This window comes from Hypomesus nipponensis, chromosome 28 (assembly GCF_054491055.1).
Source record: "Hypomesus nipponensis isolate SF chromosome 28, ASM5449105v1, whole genome shotgun sequence".
Lineage (NCBI taxonomy): Eukaryota > Metazoa > Chordata > Actinopteri > Osmeriformes > Osmeridae > Hypomesus > Hypomesus nipponensis.
In genome coordinates, this window is record NC_140388.1 from 4,302,021 (window position 1) to 4,320,207 (window position 18,187).

Consider the following 18,187-nt stretch of genomic DNA (forward strand, 5'->3'; position numbering starts at 1 on the left):
GGGTCAGAGCGACTGAAGCCCAAACCGACCAATGAAAAGTTTTTGTTCCAAGGCAGATTAATTAAAATATAATTTGACTAACTATACAAAACTTCATAGCTACTGGACCTGTTTAGGTACCTATCATTTAAAATAATATCAGTCATGGCTTGGCTTTCTTAGGTAGATATCCTATACGAAGAAAAGTACAAATGGATGATAAAGGAAGGGAAAACGTGTTTTTGGCGAACACTTAGGTTTGTATGCAAGGCTGTGTTAGTCAAAAATAAAAATAAAAATATAGAAATACAGAAATAAATATGGTTTTGAAATAAACCTTGAAATAGCACAACTATGGCAATACATATATATATATATATATATATATATACATACAATACAAATATAGCATGATATAATTACATAGCTGAATCCATTTACTTACATCAATAAATAAATGCATTTACTTATTTCAAAATGACATTTTTGAAATGTATTTAATGGGACTTTTATTTCCTAATAACACATTAATGTATTTTTTGAGACTTTTATTTCCTAACGCCACATATATTTCCGAACACCACATTTATTTCTGTGCTATATTTAGTTCCAATCCAACATACTACCTGTACATCTTGCACACGCACACGGTGGTGCTCGATAAGTCCCAAACTATTTAAGACTTTGTGATCAATGTCTATGTTCTGTAGAGCAGTAATCCGCCCAAGTACCTCTACAAAATCTTTAAGGATGCCAAAATGATATCCTCTGACAAGCCATGCTGATCAATTTCGTACTACTACTGCCATCTTTAACACTACTTATGTCTTCCATCATCTCTTGAAGGTGTCCCTGTCTGCCTTCAATCTTGTGCAGCTGCTTTGGTCTGAAGATAACCACGCCCCTCTTGCTTGCATGTTGGATTATAGCACAGAAATAAATGCGGCGTTGAGATATATATGTGGCATAAGGAAATAAAAGTCCCATTAAATAAATAAATGTTGTCTTTACAAAAACATCATTTTGAAATAAGTAAATGTATTTATTTATTGATGTAGGTAAATGGATTCAGCTACATAATTATATGATGCTATATATATTTATTGGCATTTTTTTAATTTCAGGGTTTATTTCATAACCATATTCATGTATTTATTTGTGTATTTATCTATTTATTTAATTTTGACTAACACGGCATTCCATAGGTTTGAGACTTTGAGACAGAATTTGAGACTCAGTAATGTGGGACTCCAGGGCTGCATTTCCCGATGACAATGGATCGTAGCTGTTACGAGGGTTCTCTACAATCAAAATAACAATCCAGTGTTATTTCTTACGTGCGTTTCCCGAACATGCTTGTAAGGAGAACCATCGTACGTGTCTGAAGTTCCACTTAACAAGACTCCGTACATTGTACTGACATGTGGTTCTTCTGACGAAACTTTAAGACTTTAAAATTAAAACGTTAACCAAAATAATTGAGAAATTACGGTAGGCCTACAAAAAAAAAAATTCTGTCGCCACAGAAAACGTTTTACATGTATTATAGGCTACTTATTTTTAGTACTTTTCATTGTACATTGTATGACGCTACATGAAAGAAAGCAAAAAGAAGCAAAGACAATAAGGTGAACGTGCAAACTGTGCTGCATATGAGTTTTACACCGGTGTCAGGACCCTGCAATCAGCGACACAGGATGCTAGATACCAAGAGGAAGTCTTGGAAATTAAGTGGGCTCGTCTCCAAATTGACGAGAGGAAGCTCTTGTTTGAAGAGATGAAGTTCTCAAGGCTCTTCTGTGCCTATTCTTCTGCCCATCGAACAAGGTAATGTCAAATATAGGTTACCTTACAGCCTAAGCATGCAATAGGTGTGTTTCCCGAAAGCATCGTAAGCCTAAAATTGATCATAGCGAGTGCAAGAGAGTGGCGGTTCTAGACTAATTTTACTGGGGGGGCCAAGGGGGGGCCAGTGTTTAATAAGAGGGCCACATAAAAAAATGGTAACAAAGGATATTTAAACATTAAATACTTTAATTTTGCTTTACATTAAAATCATACAAAATGCTCTGGGTCTCCCTCTTCCAGCTCCTCAACTCTCTCAATACCTTGATATGTTTCTCTAACTTTGTTATTTAATGGGGCAAAAAAGTCTGCAATGTCCCTTCCTCGGTTCATGATGACTACTAGAAGAAGAAAAACGGGTAAAAAGTTTTCTTCAGTCAGCACAGGGGGGCCACAGCGTCCAGGGACATTTTTACAGGGGCACTGGCCCCTGTAGGCCCCCATGTAGAAACGCCCCTGTGTAGAGTCCATCGTACGATGGATCTTAGTTGTACAGGCCGTTTCCCGAAGCCATTGTAGCTAAAGAGGCACTTGGAAATCCTTGTAGATTAATGAGAGCTCCAGACAGGTCTTAGATCGCTAAGTGCATCGTAGCACAGAGATTCAGTGGAGACACACGTAGGCCGACCATGAAATCTACATTAGACTAATGCTGAAAGTTACTTCAGATGGAAAATAAGGTTATATTGGTCCTCTTTTTACGCCACTTAAGCTGGAACTTGAATATTTCTTTGTGAACCATACAAGTTCACTAAGAAATATCCCCCAAAAAGAATCCGGTATATTCTCAAGTAAATTTAGGTTACACAAAATAATTTGATTTGGTGGGTTTGGCGCATGCAATGAAGGTATTTAAAAATGTCAGTCTTATTCCAAATACTATAAAATTGAAATATGGCTGTTGAAATGTGCAATAGTAACTAAAAATGCATTAACATAACGCTTTTACAAGTACAACAACACAATAACAATTGAACATTGAAGATGTTTATTAAAATAATAGGGCTAGTAGCACGTCAAGCCCGGTGGATAAAGAGGCTGGTGGTAGAGCCGAGCCTGATGTTAGGAGATGGTGGCGCCAAGGAAATGGAAAGACTCTACAGGGTTGACTGGGAAGTCACACAGGGTGAAGTGGCCAGGAGCAGGGACGTGCACAGGCTATGGCTAAGGTTGCCCGGGCAACTGCCCGTTTGCCCTCCTCAAGTCAAAGTGCCCCTCAGAGGAAAATAAATAAATAATAGTGAATTTAAACAGCATTTCATGTAGACCTAGATTTAAAAAATCGCCACCCGAAACATTTCAGAAAGTAGCCTTATTTACTTCTAATCGATACGCCTATGGGCAACGAGAGTGGAAGTCACAAGGGGGAGGGGGGTAGAGCAACTGCCCTTCAAAATTCCTGTGCACGTCCCTGGCCAGGAGGGAGTGAAAACTACTACTAATACAAAAATCATAAAAGCCATTGAAGATAGCTTAAGTCCTGCACCGCAGACTTGTCCCCTCTGGTTTTAGGGAATTGGATGTGGTCTGGGATGTGGCAGTAATGCAGTTGTGACAGCCTGCACAGATCTTGAAACTGAGGCCTTGGAGAGCCCATGTCCATCTCCAAGATCCTCCAGAAAACTGCCAGTGGCATAGAGCCTTAACACTGTCAATAGGGTTGCAGGGGTCAGTGCAAAGGACCTCCTTGTTAGCCTCTGCAGGTCTGCTTCTATGTGGTTCAGGAGCATCATGATATCATGATGTCACCTGACATATCTTACACTCATAAGGAGTATAATTGATCAACCATCAATTAAAGTAGAGTTGATTATTCATGTCAGAAACAATGATTCCATGTTGAAGACATGGGGTATTCATCACTTATGTTTTTGTCATTTGTCACAATATTATTTGTGACCAATATGTGAGAATTATGAGATTGCCAACATGGTGTTGGAAAGCTGTTGGCAGAAAATACGACAAATAAATAAATATGTTGGATTGAGATGCTTGTATTTGTACAATGAATTGTGTATGCTGCTAGCAGGGACATGCCATGTTTGATACCATTTATATGCATGGTTTTTAACCTTGTAGTTCAATCAAGTAGTAAATATAAGCAAATATATATTTGCCTATGGAAAGTGTAGTACCAACAAGAGTTAAACTAAGGCACAAGTAATTTGAGAAATAGTTGTTTTATGGGAGTTTGTTCTCCCTGCTCCTGCCCCTCACATGGATCTATAAGGTGAAAAAACATGTAAGGATTGGACAGGCAACACTGAATATATGATACAATACACAATTTAGCCTTTACTTAATTTAAGTAAACATTGTATGCTTAGGCATAGGTAACCTAAATTTGACACTACCTTTTTGATTGGGCAGAAGAATAGGCACAGAAATGGAGGGCCTTGTGAATTTCTTTTCTACAAACAAATCAAATGTATTTGTATAGCCCTTTTTACACGCAAGCATGTCACAGAGGGCTTCACATACTCCCATAGAACTACCCCTCAACCAACCTAAACCCTCAAGGAAGACAAGGAAAAACTCCCAGAGTAACTCCCAACAGGAGCAAAAATTGAAGAAACCTTGGGAGGAGCAATTCAGAGAGGGATCCCCTCCTCCAGAGACGGTTGGTGGGAGAGAGGAGCAGAACACAGGCTAAACATAGTCATAGTGACAATGGGTTTTGAAAAACACCAAAATTCATTGTTGAACTTTATAGATGTAGGACAGGACCAGAAGACTCGCTGTTGGCCGTCATGGAGACGGTTGACAACCAGGTCCAGCGTTGGCAGACCGACGACCAGGCAGATGTTGACAGCTCAAACCCCCCCACACCACAGGGGATGTGTGGGGGGGACAGAGAGAGGAGAGCAGGGATTAGAGAATGCCAAGAGCAGCTAACAGTTACAGTCATAATAGAATGAGATCCCCACAGGTCAAGTGTGGACTAGTGCAGCAATTTAACAGAGCAAAAAGGGGTATTTGATGCAGCCCCACACACCAAGACAGCGACAGCCTCCCTCGGTTGGAACATGAAATCTGTTCCAGGGGAAAGAACTCTAAAATAAGTTAGACTTATATGAATAAGGACTATAATAGGGGACTACTATAACAGTAACAATATACAACTACAGAAACTATAACAGTAACAATATACAGTAACAGGTTTACTTTATTTGTAACATCTAGATGTAACAAAAAAATTACATGTGATACACACATAGGCAAACACGCACCCAAGGTTTACAAATAAAGTACATACACACATACTTACCTTTAACAATCGTAGAATTGAAAAAAAACTTTTTAACCTAATTTTAAATGTCGAAACAGTATCAGCCTCCTTAATTGAGACAGGTAATTTGTTCCAGAGAAGAGGTGCTCTATATGAGAACGCCCGACCTCCAGCTATTTTTTCTTAATTTTGGGAACCACCAGATAGCCGGCATCTTCAGATCTTAGCGTCCTTGCGGGGCAATAGGGTGAGGAGACTGGAGAGGTACAGTGGTGCAAATCCATGCAGAGATTTGTCAGTTAGTAGTAGAATTTTGAAATCAGCTCTGGCTTGGATAGGGAGCCAGTGTAAAGAGATAAGAGTAGAGGTTATATGATCAAACTTTCTTTTTCTAGTCAATAGTCTAGCAGCAGCATTTTGCACCCGCTGTAAATTTTTTTGGTAGGTAATTGGGAGGCCACAGAACAAGACATTGCCGTAGTCCAATCGGGACGTAACAAATGCATGTATTTGTTTTTCAGCATTATCCTTTGAGAGGAATTTTCGTATTTTGGCAATATTACGTAGATGGAAAAACGCAGTTCTAGTAATTTGCTTAATACGGTACTCAAACGAAAGGTCTGGGTCCATTGTAATTCCTAGATTTTTTACCAGCTGGTTTTGCAAGACTTTGACGCAGTGTACGTCTAAGGCCAGATTGGATCAATTATTTCTGTATTTTTTAGGACCGAAAATTTGAACCTCGGTTTTATCCAAATTAAGAAGGAAATTTGCTGTCAACCAAGTTCTCAACCCAGAAACACATTTTCCATAGCATGTGGACAATCTCCAGGCTTTATAGACATATATAGCTGAATATCATCTAACAGTGAAAATGTGCCCCAGAGCTTCTAATTATGTTTCCTCAAGGCAACAGAGTGAAAATAATAGAGGGCCTAGAACTGAACCCTGTGGTGGTTTTACAGTGGAGCTCCTGGATGAGCAGCCAGCATAGTGGACATATTGTTATCTATCAGATAGATACGATCTAAACCACTGAAGTGAAGTACCAGAAATCCCAACATAGTTTTCCATATGTTCCAGGAGAATCTCATGATCCACAGTGTCAAAATCTGCACTTAGGTCTAGAACAGGGGTAGGCAACCCTGGTCCTAGAGAGCCGCTGTCCTGCATGTTTTAGATGTTTCCCTGCACCAGCACACCTGATTCAAATGAATGGTCATTACCCGGCTTCCACAGAGCTTGATAACGACCAATTCCTTTGAATCAGGTGTGCTGGAGCAGGGAAACATCTAAAACATGCAGGACAGTGGCTCTCTAGAACCAGGGTTGCCTACCCCTGGTCGAGAAGAACCAGGACAAAGAGGCTAATAATAGATCATTGACTACCAAGACAAAGAGCGTCAGAGGCTAATAATAGATCATTGACTACCTTGGCTAATACAGCGAGCCAACCAGCGGTTAAGAGAGACAAGTCTGCTGTAGATCTCGTCAGTCCCCCTAACAGGTAGTGGGCCAGAGACAAGAGCTTCCTCGCCTCAATTTGGAGACAAGCCCAGTTAATTTCTAAGACCTCCTATTGGTATTTAGCATTCTGTGTCGCTGATTGCAGGGTCCTAACACCGGTGTAAAACTCAGATGCAGAATAGTTTGCTGCATGTTCACATTAGTGTCTTTGCCTTCATGTAGCATCATACAATGTACATTGAGAAGTACTCAAATAAGTAGCCTATAATAAATGTAAAGTTCTCTGTTGCGACAGAAAATATATTTTTAAATGCAATCTAAGAGACACGTGCGAGGGTTCAGTAGTCAATCAGGAAGCTCCGATGAGAAAATGCATGCAAAGAAATCCCAGATTATCCGAATTATGTGTAGCTGTGTTAGCCTGTTGTTTTTTGGGGTCTGTGCAGCAGCGTAACAATGACTTGGCGGGATCTCACCAACGTACCCCTTACCGACTTATCGTCAGGCGAAATTATTGAGTAGGCTTATTGAGTGTTGAGTTTAGCGTTGCGAAGGGAAATTTAGGCTCCTTATGATGTACAATTAAGGGTAACGACTGCTCCTTCTATGAGAAGATAAATGACGGTTTAAAAAGTGAACACCTCTGACTCGCGAGTCTCTGGATCTAGATATGCTTGCAATAGGCCTACAACACAAAAGGCCGATTTATACTTCTCTGACTCCGTTATGGATAGACGCATGCACGGAGTCGGACGGATTGGTTGAATTTATACTACTCCGACGGCTCTGCGTGCTGAAAGCAATTAACCACCAGAACAGTACATGGCGTTGCACTGCAATGCTTGCTAGGTTATCGAAAAGTCAGAGCAAATTTACAAATTAGCCGTTTCATCAATAAAATAAGCACATTCTCAGCAACTACACTGCCCATTTCTCGTCACATTTTAATTCAGATGCTCATTTACATGTACTGTTTAGCTGAAATATGAATTGTAAAAACTTACAACAATGGCGGTCAAATGATTTTGTTCTCTTGTTGGTCACAACCCCGCTCCCGCCCCTGACGCAAGCGGTTCTTAATACGGACCAATCACAGCCAAGGGGTATCCGTAAAATGACGGACTGACGGGCGGATAGTCAGGAAAATCCGGAGGTGCACGTAGAGCTCTCGGGGTTCGGAGAGGACACGGAGAGGGAGTTTCTTGACGGAGAGGGAGTTCCCTGTGTGCGTGTCCGTAAAAACGCAGAAGTTTGGCTTTTACAGCGGAGCAAGGGGCCCGATCAGGTTGCCTCAAGGGGCCCGGTCAGGTTGTCTCACTTTTACGATGAGATCGAGGACGGGCCCCCTTTCGCCACGGGCCCTAGTGCAGCTACACTCCCTGCATTCCCGATAGTTACGCCACTGGGTCTGTGACAATAATGGTCCGCGTAAAAAAAAAAAAAAAAATCACTTTCACAGTAAAACATATTTGCAAAGGTTGATGTGTTTTTCCACTTAATGTTGTGAATCTCAACAATGTAAGCTCTTTGTTGGTTGCATTATATAAAAGCTTGCATAACTGGTTCACAACATGTCATTCAAATATGCTGAAGTATGAAGGTAAGGCTACAGCAGAATGTCTCAGCTCAAACTCGTCTGACGTCTGTGGAAGAACTACTCTTATGATTTACAGGTAGGCTAACTCTTGAAACAAAGGTTAGTTAATGCCTTGAGGAATTCAAATATTTACATTTGGCCTACTATATTTGGGAGAAATAGCCATATAAAAACTGGGGATGCCAATGTGATTTGTAATTATTGTTATTATTGTCATCGCTGTTACCTTCATTGCAGTTTGTCTTTGGTATTATTAGTTACTGGACTTGTTAAACCATGGGTGTCCTGCACCGTGGACGGTTGTGGGTGCTCATAGTATTTCTGCTGCCGATCCAAGTCTACTCCGAGCGCTGCCTCAGCACAGACGATGGAGCTCAACCTTTCCTCAGCTTCACTGAAACTACAACTCCGCAAGTCGAGATGTCAGACCAAGGCCTTAGACCCTTGTATAAATTTGCCCATAGTTTCCTGGAGTCTGTACAGCCTAACCCTTTCCCAGAAGGTATGTAACAGTGTTTTATTAACAATTTATGTTATTTTCCCTATCAACAGTCGCTTCATACTTTAATGCCAATTCGTGTACCTGTGTATATGTGGCTCGATTCTCTTGAACTGAGCAGGGACGGCAAGTTGAAATGTAGCAGATGTGTTGATCTCGACCAAAGGATGTGCGGTGCCGCGAGTTGTTTTGATTGATTTTTGCGTTAACAAAAAAATATGTCTGCTGTCAGGGCCAACGTGCGCGTCGCACCAAAAGGAGTAGCCTTGGATCCAAGGCCATGGCCATGGAGTCAACATTGGGGGGGACGAATTACATTTTTTATGATCATTTCGGACAGCGTGCGTTGCCTGTCGTATAGCGAAGGACTTTTATATTTGTTATAGCCTATCAATATATTGGGGGGGGGGGACATTTTTACGAGATTTGAATATTGGGGGGGATGTGTCCCCCCCATTATGTATTATGATTACGGCCTTGCATGGATCTCGGGAACCGAGATCACCAATTAGTATAGGCTACTCCTCAGTCTTTTTTGAAAATGCAAGTTTTTTATGGCTTTATATGCTGACAGTGCCACGTGTGTAGTTGTTTGGTTGAACAGTTTGTGTTCGTGTAATAAATAGCCTAAATATATATACGCGCGTTCGCCATGTTGAGTTACACCTGGTGGAGCTATGGATTTGGTGAGCGACAGTGGGCACTTCATCATTCGCTGTGAACAGATGCCAACGCGAGAACTGCGCTAGCTGCCCAGTATTGCGCTATGCGGTCATTGCTGTAAAATATGGTTTAAAAGTGAACAAACACAGTGCATTATACTGTTTATTTCAGATATTGTGTCTAAGATCTTGAAGAATGAACAACAGAACATTTCTCAGGTAAAATAGTTCCCTGTGTTCCTTCTAACACTTATCAAATACTAATTATTGCCCTAATGCTGGTGCTGTTCAACTAAACTGTTGTAATATAAAGTGCAATACAAATACAATTTATTATTATTATTATTATTATTATTATTAAACAGAATGAACAGACCTGAGTAAGTTTCATTGTTGGACTGTTGGACATTTTGTGTGTGCATTTTTTCCTTGAGTGATGATATTCCATCTCTGGATATCACTGGCAATACTCCAGAATAAGTTTTATATCCTGAGGCAGAATTGATTGAGCGATTTGCATGTCGCTTTGGATTCAAGTGTCTGCTGAAGTAATCAAATGTGATGATTTGCAATGGAAATTGTGAACAATCTCTTTTTTTTTACCTTACAATCCGTCTAATCTGGATACATTTGATTATAAGTAACTCAAGTCAAATAATTCTTTCATCCAACAGCTGGTGCACTATGAGGCTGGGTACCTGGTGTGTTTGATCCTGGCAGTACTTTACCTGTTGCTCATGCCCATCGCTGGCACTGTTCTAGCTTGGCGTCATTTCCATGGCAAGAAGGCAGACACAAACACCCAGTCATCAAAACTATTGTCCCGCTTTCATCAGGACATCGGTGTGGCTGTTTGCCTAAGTCTCACCACCCTCTTACTCCTGTGAGAAAGCATTGCACTGTCCGACAGACAGACAGGCAGGCACACACAAACACTCGCACAAACACACAAATAGTTATTCTTAGTAGACAAATAGGGTTTACATTTGTATGTATGTGGATGTTTGTGTTTGTACAGGGTAGCAGTCTTTCTGGCTTTCTCAGTAAACAGTAAAGCGCGTAGGAACATGAGCCCAAGCCTGACCCAGCTGAACACCAATCTGAGGAGTGTGGAGGAATCTCTGAAATCTATTCCTCAGGTTTGGCCCTTTATAACACCCTGTTAGCTACATGTATAGTACATGGTCAATACAAAAAAGCAAACATTAATAAAAAATTGAGGTGTTGGCAAAGGAGAAAAGAAGGGATTATTCTCTCTTGCTTGTAAATATAATGGCTTTCTTTTTCAGAAAATGCAAGTTGTCATGGAGCAATATTCTATTCCCAATGCAGAAATCTCAACGGCAATCTACGGTACCCAATTTAAGGCTTGAAATTTTAGCTCAAAGTTACTGTGGGTAAAATACTTGTATGCTGAATGAATTCTTTGCTTTCAGCTGCCAATGTCACCATCGGTGCAAACATCATCTCATCTGTCATTTCTGATGTTAACAAAGCACTCAATCAACTGTCTGTATCTGTGGGAGGTATGTTCTTTGTCTGTCTTGTGAAACAGTGCAAATAGAGCAAATAGAGATCCAGACATGAAAAACCAGATATGTGAATAACACAGGCTACAATCATTGTTATGTTGACATGCTGGCTTATGTCAAGTGTTCTCTTCAGTAACAGGGAGTGGCACTACGTTGTCATCTGGAAGACTTTGCTTGTTTAAGGTCACAAATGTGATCGAAATTTTTTGTCCATCTTTAGTCGGTACTTGATGTTCCAACATTTTAATACTGCTGCTACAGTTTCAAATGTATAAAAGCTGGATGTGAATCGGTGAATTTACTTTTCTACAGTTGTCACTTTGTCCTTGTTCTCTGCTGCATGACAACATTTTTGGTTATTGTACCCACAGAGGCTATCAGCAGTATTGAGAACCTGCGGATAGTGCGCATCACTAAGCAGAACTTGCAGGATAGACAAAGAAACATGCGAAGGGAACTCCAGGGACTCCGGAGCCGATTGCAGTCTCTGAAGAGTTGCTCTAGCTGTGATATACCGGACCCCAGCAACCTGGAGACAGATGCTGATTATATGCTGGTAGGCTGCTGCCTGGGTCTACAGGTTTAGTTTGTCTGTGGGAAACCAGTCAAATAAAATCTGATATTAACTTTGGGGGTCACAATTGCATTGAGATTTCTTTCAAGCGCAGTTTCGGGGAGGGGAAGGTGGGGTGAGGGGGGGGGGGACGACAACACAACAAAAACGTATTATGTGTCTGTACATAGTCGCCTCTATCAACACAAGAGTCTTCAATGCATATTATTAATTTTGAAATTACTTAGCTATGTTTACAGTGATAATTTGTGGGAGACAAGTCATATTTTTTCCAGGATCCCCCTGGCTGAAACTATGTTCTTTGTCATGGTAGATCCCGACAATAGAGGACTTACTGAATGAAATGCCCCCCACATCTGACTTTGAAGGCCTGGTCAGACAGGCAAGTAAAAACAAAGTTTCGAGTGCATGTGATAATTATGACAGGTTCAAAAGGAAGTACTATCCTGCCCCTCTGCTAACAGAACAAATGGTTTCCAGGGCAACTCCAGCTTTAATAGCCTTCCCCAGCTCTGCTCAGACCAGATGGCCCCCACTATGACAGGTTAGAGTGGCCCTGTGGCACAGAATGTACTTCATGGCGTTTTAAACACACTCTGTGAGTCATGTGCCAATAACCTACCTCCATGGTCTGTTTTGGCCTCTCTCTGTCTGTTTCTTCTGTCTCAGCTCTCCTGTTGGAGCTCAACAGAAACAAGGAGTCTCTGTATAACAGGAGCCGTAGCTTCCCTTCCCTGCAGTCTCTAACAGAAAGAACTTCTGAGCTGAGGGCTGCTGTGAGACGTTACTCTGGATCTGTGGACTACTATGACTACGTCCGGTAACATCTGCTAGTGTGTGTGTGTCTGTGTGTGTACAGAGTACTACTTGGTTTGATTTAGAAGTTGCTTTGGCACATCACCCCAATTTACATTATCTTCAGGATGTCTAATAGGAAACATATTTTGATCTCTTTAAAGGTATCCTATCTCCTGCTATGTTGTTTAGGTGGGTTTGTAATAGTAGAGTCGTGTGGGTTGTCATTCTGTGGCTCCCCCTGCAGATGGGCAGTGGCAGTTACATTCTGCACTCTGATGCTGGTCGTGGTGCTTCTGATGGTGGCTGCTGTCTGTCTGAGCCTGCCTGTGCTCTTCAACCCCAAGATCTACGACACCCTCCCCCACGTCTGCCTGGAACGCACTGCAATCAGCCTGTTCAGAGCGTAGGCATCACCTACTCACCTCACTACTTCTTCTCTGGTGGCTCTTCCCATCAACACACTTCACACGGTAACCGATGAAGCTTTCCCGTATTTCTTTCATATATTTCTTGGAATGCTTCCTCCCACTTTCCCACAGTTCTGTGGTGTTAAGCTTGGCGTTCTCCTGGCTATTTGTCATTCTGGTGTTTGTCATGCTGTTCTTTGGCGGTAACATTCATGCCCTGGGCTGTCGGAGCTGGACCAACGGACAGCTGTTTAAGGTGAAGGCAAAATCTGATTGTATGGGCCCACCATGCCCAGTGTAACAGCATATTATACAGCATGTATAGAAAGCGAGGTCATCTGTAATCAAACAAAGTGGTGGAGGCAGTTCTCAACTATTGATACACTTCTCACTAGTCCCCTTTCAGCTACTGGTTGCACTATCAGCAATATTGCACTATTGTACTTCACTTGTAGAAGGTTAGTACAGGTTTATAAAGTTAGTATAGGTTATTATGTGTATTAGATGTATTTAGAGGTTTAGTATACTGTATTGAATATGGTATATTATTGTATATTAGGAGGTTTACTATATTTTTGCTTATCATAGATGTCATCTATGTTCTGTGTACTTATATGTTATGTTATGCCAGGTTGCTTTCCGTTGTGTTGTCCTAAGAATTTCAGTGCCCAGTCTGACCCTGTGTTGTTCTGTGCATCTAACAATAAAAGACATGAACTTAAACTATTATGTCCTATGTCATCTACCAGACAATTAACATTGAACAAAACACATTAACCAAATTATTGGTTTGTCCAGTAACTTTAATTTCATATAGTTCCTAGATCATGAGGATATTTTTAAAGGCTTCAACTACAGCAGCCTCTCTAATGCTACCCAGATCAACCCAAGCATCAGCAAGATCTACCAGTAAGCTGTCTAATTTCTCTAATGACAATTTACTTATATAGAATAGAATAGAATAATAGCCTTTATTATCATTGTATTTATACAACAACATTTTGAGTGCTTCTCCTGTTGGTGTGACGAGGGACAACATATAACACAACAACAACATATAACAATACTACAACTATCCAAAAACAGTAGGAACAGCCCCCAGAAATATGTATATATACATTAAGAGTAGAACAAAGTGCTGCAATAAATACATCAATTAATACAGCTTTGTTTAAGCACATGTGTAAGGTGACCGAGATGGTATGTGACTTGTAGTCAATAAAGTGCTTAGTGTTTAGTGCATGTCAGCATTTAGAGTTCTGATGGCTGTCGGGAAAAAACTGTTCTTAAGACGCGTGGTCCTTGATTTCACGCATGGTCCTCATATACTTATGAGATAAGATACAGTCGTCCATTGTATCTTTGTATTGTATCAACACATTGGGCCTTTTTATTCAAATGAAACTCATAGCTTGTTCTTTTACTTCTCCTTCCTTCAGAGGATGTGAGAGGGGGGAGTCATTGTTCCACAGCATGGATATGAATCAGTTATTTGACCTTGAGGACTTCTTGAATTCCACCAAGGTGTCATTTGTCATTTTTAAACCTATAGTTGCATTTGGACATAATCTTATTATTTACTCTTAAATCATTTGTTCTAAATGCCTCTTCCCACATGTGTTGTTGTTTATAGTATTTCACAAGATTCAGGAATGCTGCTCAGAACATGTCCATCAACGTGAATGATTTTAAGCTGATCCCTGACAAAGGGAAGCAAGGCCTAGTGGACTTCAGCAAGATTGGGTTAGAAGGCTTCGACTACGACAACCTGCTACTGCTGGTATTAATCGGAAGAACTAAATGTTTCTATGCTCTCCATCGAGTATGTGCATGACATGTTAAACATCTGTGTACATCTCTACCGACTTTACAGCTGAGCCGACAAGTCGTTAAAAGAGATCTTGTTGCTTTGGCCAACGAACTGGAAGAGAAGGCCGGACTTCCTGTATGTATCTGATCATGTTTGATGTTTAATTGAATGCAGTGAACCATGGATTGGCAGTTTCAATGTATCAAAAATGTGTTTTGTCAGGCTAACACAGAGATAAAAGAAGATTTAAAAAATGAGGCAGCAAAGAGCAGAGGTCTGGGCGTCACTGTTGGGCAACAGATGACAGATGCAGTGAGTTGTCAATAAAAAGGAATGGTGAACTTAAGCTCAATTTGCCTGGTTTAAAACACTAATTCTTCTCTCACAGGTAAACATGAGCATAAGTCTCAACGCCTTGAGGAGCATCAGCAAAACATACATGGTACACTTTAAGTATTGTGGTGTGTGTGTGTGTGTGTGTGTGTGTGTGTGTGTGTGTGTGTGTGTGTGTGTGTGTGTGTGTGTGTGTGTGTGTGTGTGTGTGTGTGTGTGTGTGTGTGTGTGTGTGTGTGTGTGTGTGTGTGTGTGTGAGAGAGAGAGAGAGAGAGAGAGAGAGAGAGAGAGAGAGAGAGAGAGAGAGAGAGAGAGAGAGAGAGAGAGAGAGAGAGAGAGAGAGAGAGAGAGAGAGAGAGAGAGAGAGAGAGAGAGAGAGAGAGAGAGAGAGAGAGAGAGAGAGAGAGAGAGAGAGAGCAGAGAAAGAGGTTTTATTTCTGCATATAATTCTGCATGTAATGTCTTCCCCTCACATAAGGTCAATGTGAATAAAACCTTGGAAAGCTTTAGCAAGTCTGAAGTTGCCCTGTATACCAAGGTTCCTCTCATCGTATCAAACGTAAGACAGTAATTAACAACATAACAACACAGCGATTATGAACAAATGTTAGTGCTGTATAATGGTAACTTTAAATGATCTCTGAACTGCCACTAGTAGGTTAAGAACACAAAGCCTCAGCATTGGTTTCATTCTTATCTGGATAAGGATCACATTTCCATGACAAGAAATAGTTTGCTGTGTCCCTCACTGACAGATGTCTAAGTGTGTCTTGGAGAGAAGTGAACACTTCCTGCTTAACTACCTGGACTGGGCCCGTCAAGTGGTAAGTTCACAGTTAGAACAACAACTGAGCCGGATGGAATGCCTTAATGTCACATGGAATGTAACTGTATACATCTTGCTGGCTAAAAGCACATACAGTAATCATAGCTGCTTTTCATCTCAGTTTAGTCTTTGTAACACAACACACACAAGAAGACAAACCCTCACATACAGTTGTATAACTTGTTTTTTTCCTGGTTATTTTGAACGGTTAGTAAGTATTCTAGTATGACATGCATCCTGTACATAACAAGCAAATGCAAAATCTGTATACATGTCCCTTCCTAGATCTTGAATGAGGTCCTGAGTTGTCATTGGCTTGCTGTGTCTTTTGACAACGTGTACATGGCAGTATGTGTGAATGTATTAGATCCATGGGTAAGTTACATGTCTGCAGGTCAAGGGACCAGGTTTAAATCCCCATTGTACTTCACTTTGGGAACGCTGAACGCATATGCTTAATGATTTTTTGTTCGGCATGTCAAACTTCAAATATGGGTTTGAAGTTCCCTTTCAACACAACTGTGTCTCGATTTCTTCAGAATGCATTTTGGCTGTGTTTGGGATGGTGCTGTGCTTTTCTGGTCCCTGGAGTGATTTTCAGCCTCTATGTAGTCAGACAATTGAGGCCCACCCCACCATCTTGTACTGGGTAAGTCTAAACAATCAGAGAGGTCAGGATGAAATGACCACCCCTCCACTTAACTCTGTTAGGATAACAGCAACAATACACTATTGCAATTTCTTTTGGCAAGCAACTTCAGGAAACTATTTTGTTTGTTACAATTTATTGAGGGTTTCTCTCTGTTTTTGAAATCCAGTTTCTGTTTATCAAAACTTACAGTAACGACACATTCAACATGCCAGCGAAGAGCACAGAGAAGACTAAATCCAACATTTATTCGACCATCAAATAAATCCATAACATGAACATCTGTGACAAGAAAATCTAAGACAGTTGAAAACACTTAAATTAGTCATTCATTTGTGGAACTTTATGTACATTAACATGTGCATCTGTCCTGTGAATGTCTAATTAAACTTTTGAGCATCTATGAGTATGTCTATGTTTTGTTTCTAAAATGATTTTCAAAACCATCAGTAATTGTTGCATGCTCTTCAGACATAAACTCCTCTAAGTGGAAATGTGTTTACGTCGCGGCCCGGGTTGGTTATATGGGTGGTTTGTTTAAATGTTTGAAGTTGCTGTAAAGTGGAATTGAAAATTCACCTCAACCACCTTTAAATAACACCCAGTAATTATTATTTGCCACCAACACCAAGCAGCATTCTTGTAAATATAAATAATAAAAAAAGACTACATCATATATTTCCTGGTGTGAGTGTGCCTATCTTTTTTTCTTATTTATATTTAAATAAGAAAAAAATATAGATACAGGCCAGGTTCTTGACAGCTATGGAAGGGTGGGCTGTGGAGATAAAAAAAAAATCAGATTTAACTCTTTATAACTCGAGACAACTATCATCTCTATATTTACCACACACGTGTAATTAGTTATCTTCGATTTGTCGTATAAATGGCACGCTAAATAGATGTGTAAACCCGTGTCATAGATGATAGATACGCAGAAGTATGAGACTGGGTTGGCGGAGCGGACGCCATGCCGACTGCCGAGTCTTCCGCCTCTTTGTTAGGCTGTCACTCACAATTCCCGCCTCTGAGTTTAAGCCACGCCCCCTACGCAAAATAGGGGCCAAAAGTCTGAAACGAAAAGAAAAAAAAACTGAAACTGAAAAAAAAACTTGAAACTCGAAAAAAAAAGCTGAAACACAAAGAAAAAAATTAAGCCGTAAAAAAAAGTTTTGAATCTGAAAACATGAAATGTGAAACTATGAAAATATGAAAGTGAAAAATGGAAATTAATAACGTATTCAAAATTTTTCCAAAATGTTATCGACATTTTATTCAACCTGAAACAAAAAATGGTACACTTATTTTTTCTTTGAATACATGGTTTCATTTTTCAAGTGTTCGACCAAAACGTACATTTACAATGTCAAACTTTAGTTTTTCGACTAAAGATTTTTTTTTCGAATTAACAAAACATTTGATTCCGGTTTTAGCTCCATACTCTTGTGCTTAAAAAAAACAGGAGCTGGGCGGACCAATGAAATTGCCTGGGCGGGCTTTATACAATGATGGACAGATGGTAACGTAATCAACAACGTCACGAACGAGCGCTTGGGTTGATTTCTTGGTTGAATGATTGGTTGTAGGTCTATCCAATTGAGCGAAAAGGCATTTGTTTTAGGAGTTCGGTTGAAACACGCCCCATAGTCACAGCCCAACGGAGAGTTATCAGACTCATACTCGAAGACTAGAATCATGAGTAGGCTATGACAACGTCAGGCAACAAACTAAGCAACAAATTTAAGCCTGTTAAATTAGGCCTTGAAATCGTGACAAAATCAGCAGTCAAAATCATCAGTCATCTGCCTGAGAATGGGGGTGTGTCGCTGAAGCTCCGCCCCCTCAAATTTATTGAATTGTCCATCGCTAGCGAAAATCGCTCCTCATTTGCATAAAGTTGAGAAAATCTCAACTCTGTCGCGTTGCTCCGCACAATCAGTGCCGCCGCTAGCCATTTTGGTGCCCTACGCATAATTCCTT

The 18,187-nt window shown here is 40.5% G+C and overlaps 1 protein-coding gene and 1 long non-coding RNA gene across 2 annotated transcripts; both read left to right on the top strand.

Moving 5' to 3' along the window:
* The first annotated feature begins 9,966 nt into the window (after nucleotides 1–9,966).
* On the top strand, nucleotides 9,967–10,804 carry LOC146219559 (uncharacterized). The gene is made up of 4 exons (XR_014751002.1): nucleotides 9,967–10,161; nucleotides 10,297–10,417; nucleotides 10,568–10,631; nucleotides 10,715–10,804. It is a non-coding gene; the product is annotated as an uncharacterized LOC146219559 (long non-coding RNA).
* Nucleotides 10,805–11,867: 1,063 nt separating this feature from the next.
* LOC146219560 (prominin-2-like) lies at nucleotides 11,868–16,602 on the top strand. The gene is made up of 15 exons (XM_084695042.1): nucleotides 11,868–11,928; nucleotides 12,054–12,204; nucleotides 12,427–12,585; nucleotides 12,722–12,845; nucleotides 13,407–13,498; nucleotides 14,029–14,113; nucleotides 14,223–14,369; nucleotides 14,463–14,534; nucleotides 14,622–14,711; nucleotides 14,788–14,841; nucleotides 15,211–15,291; nucleotides 15,488–15,556; nucleotides 15,844–15,933; nucleotides 16,098–16,207; nucleotides 16,400–16,602. Exons 1-15 carry the CDS (start codon nucleotides 11,910–11,912, stop codon nucleotides 16,470–16,472), a joined length of 1,416 nt encoding a protein of 471 aa, XP_084551168.1. The 5' UTR covers nucleotides 11,868–11,909; the 3' UTR covers nucleotides 16,473–16,602.
* The last annotated feature ends 1,585 nt before the right edge of the window (nucleotides 16,603–18,187 follow it).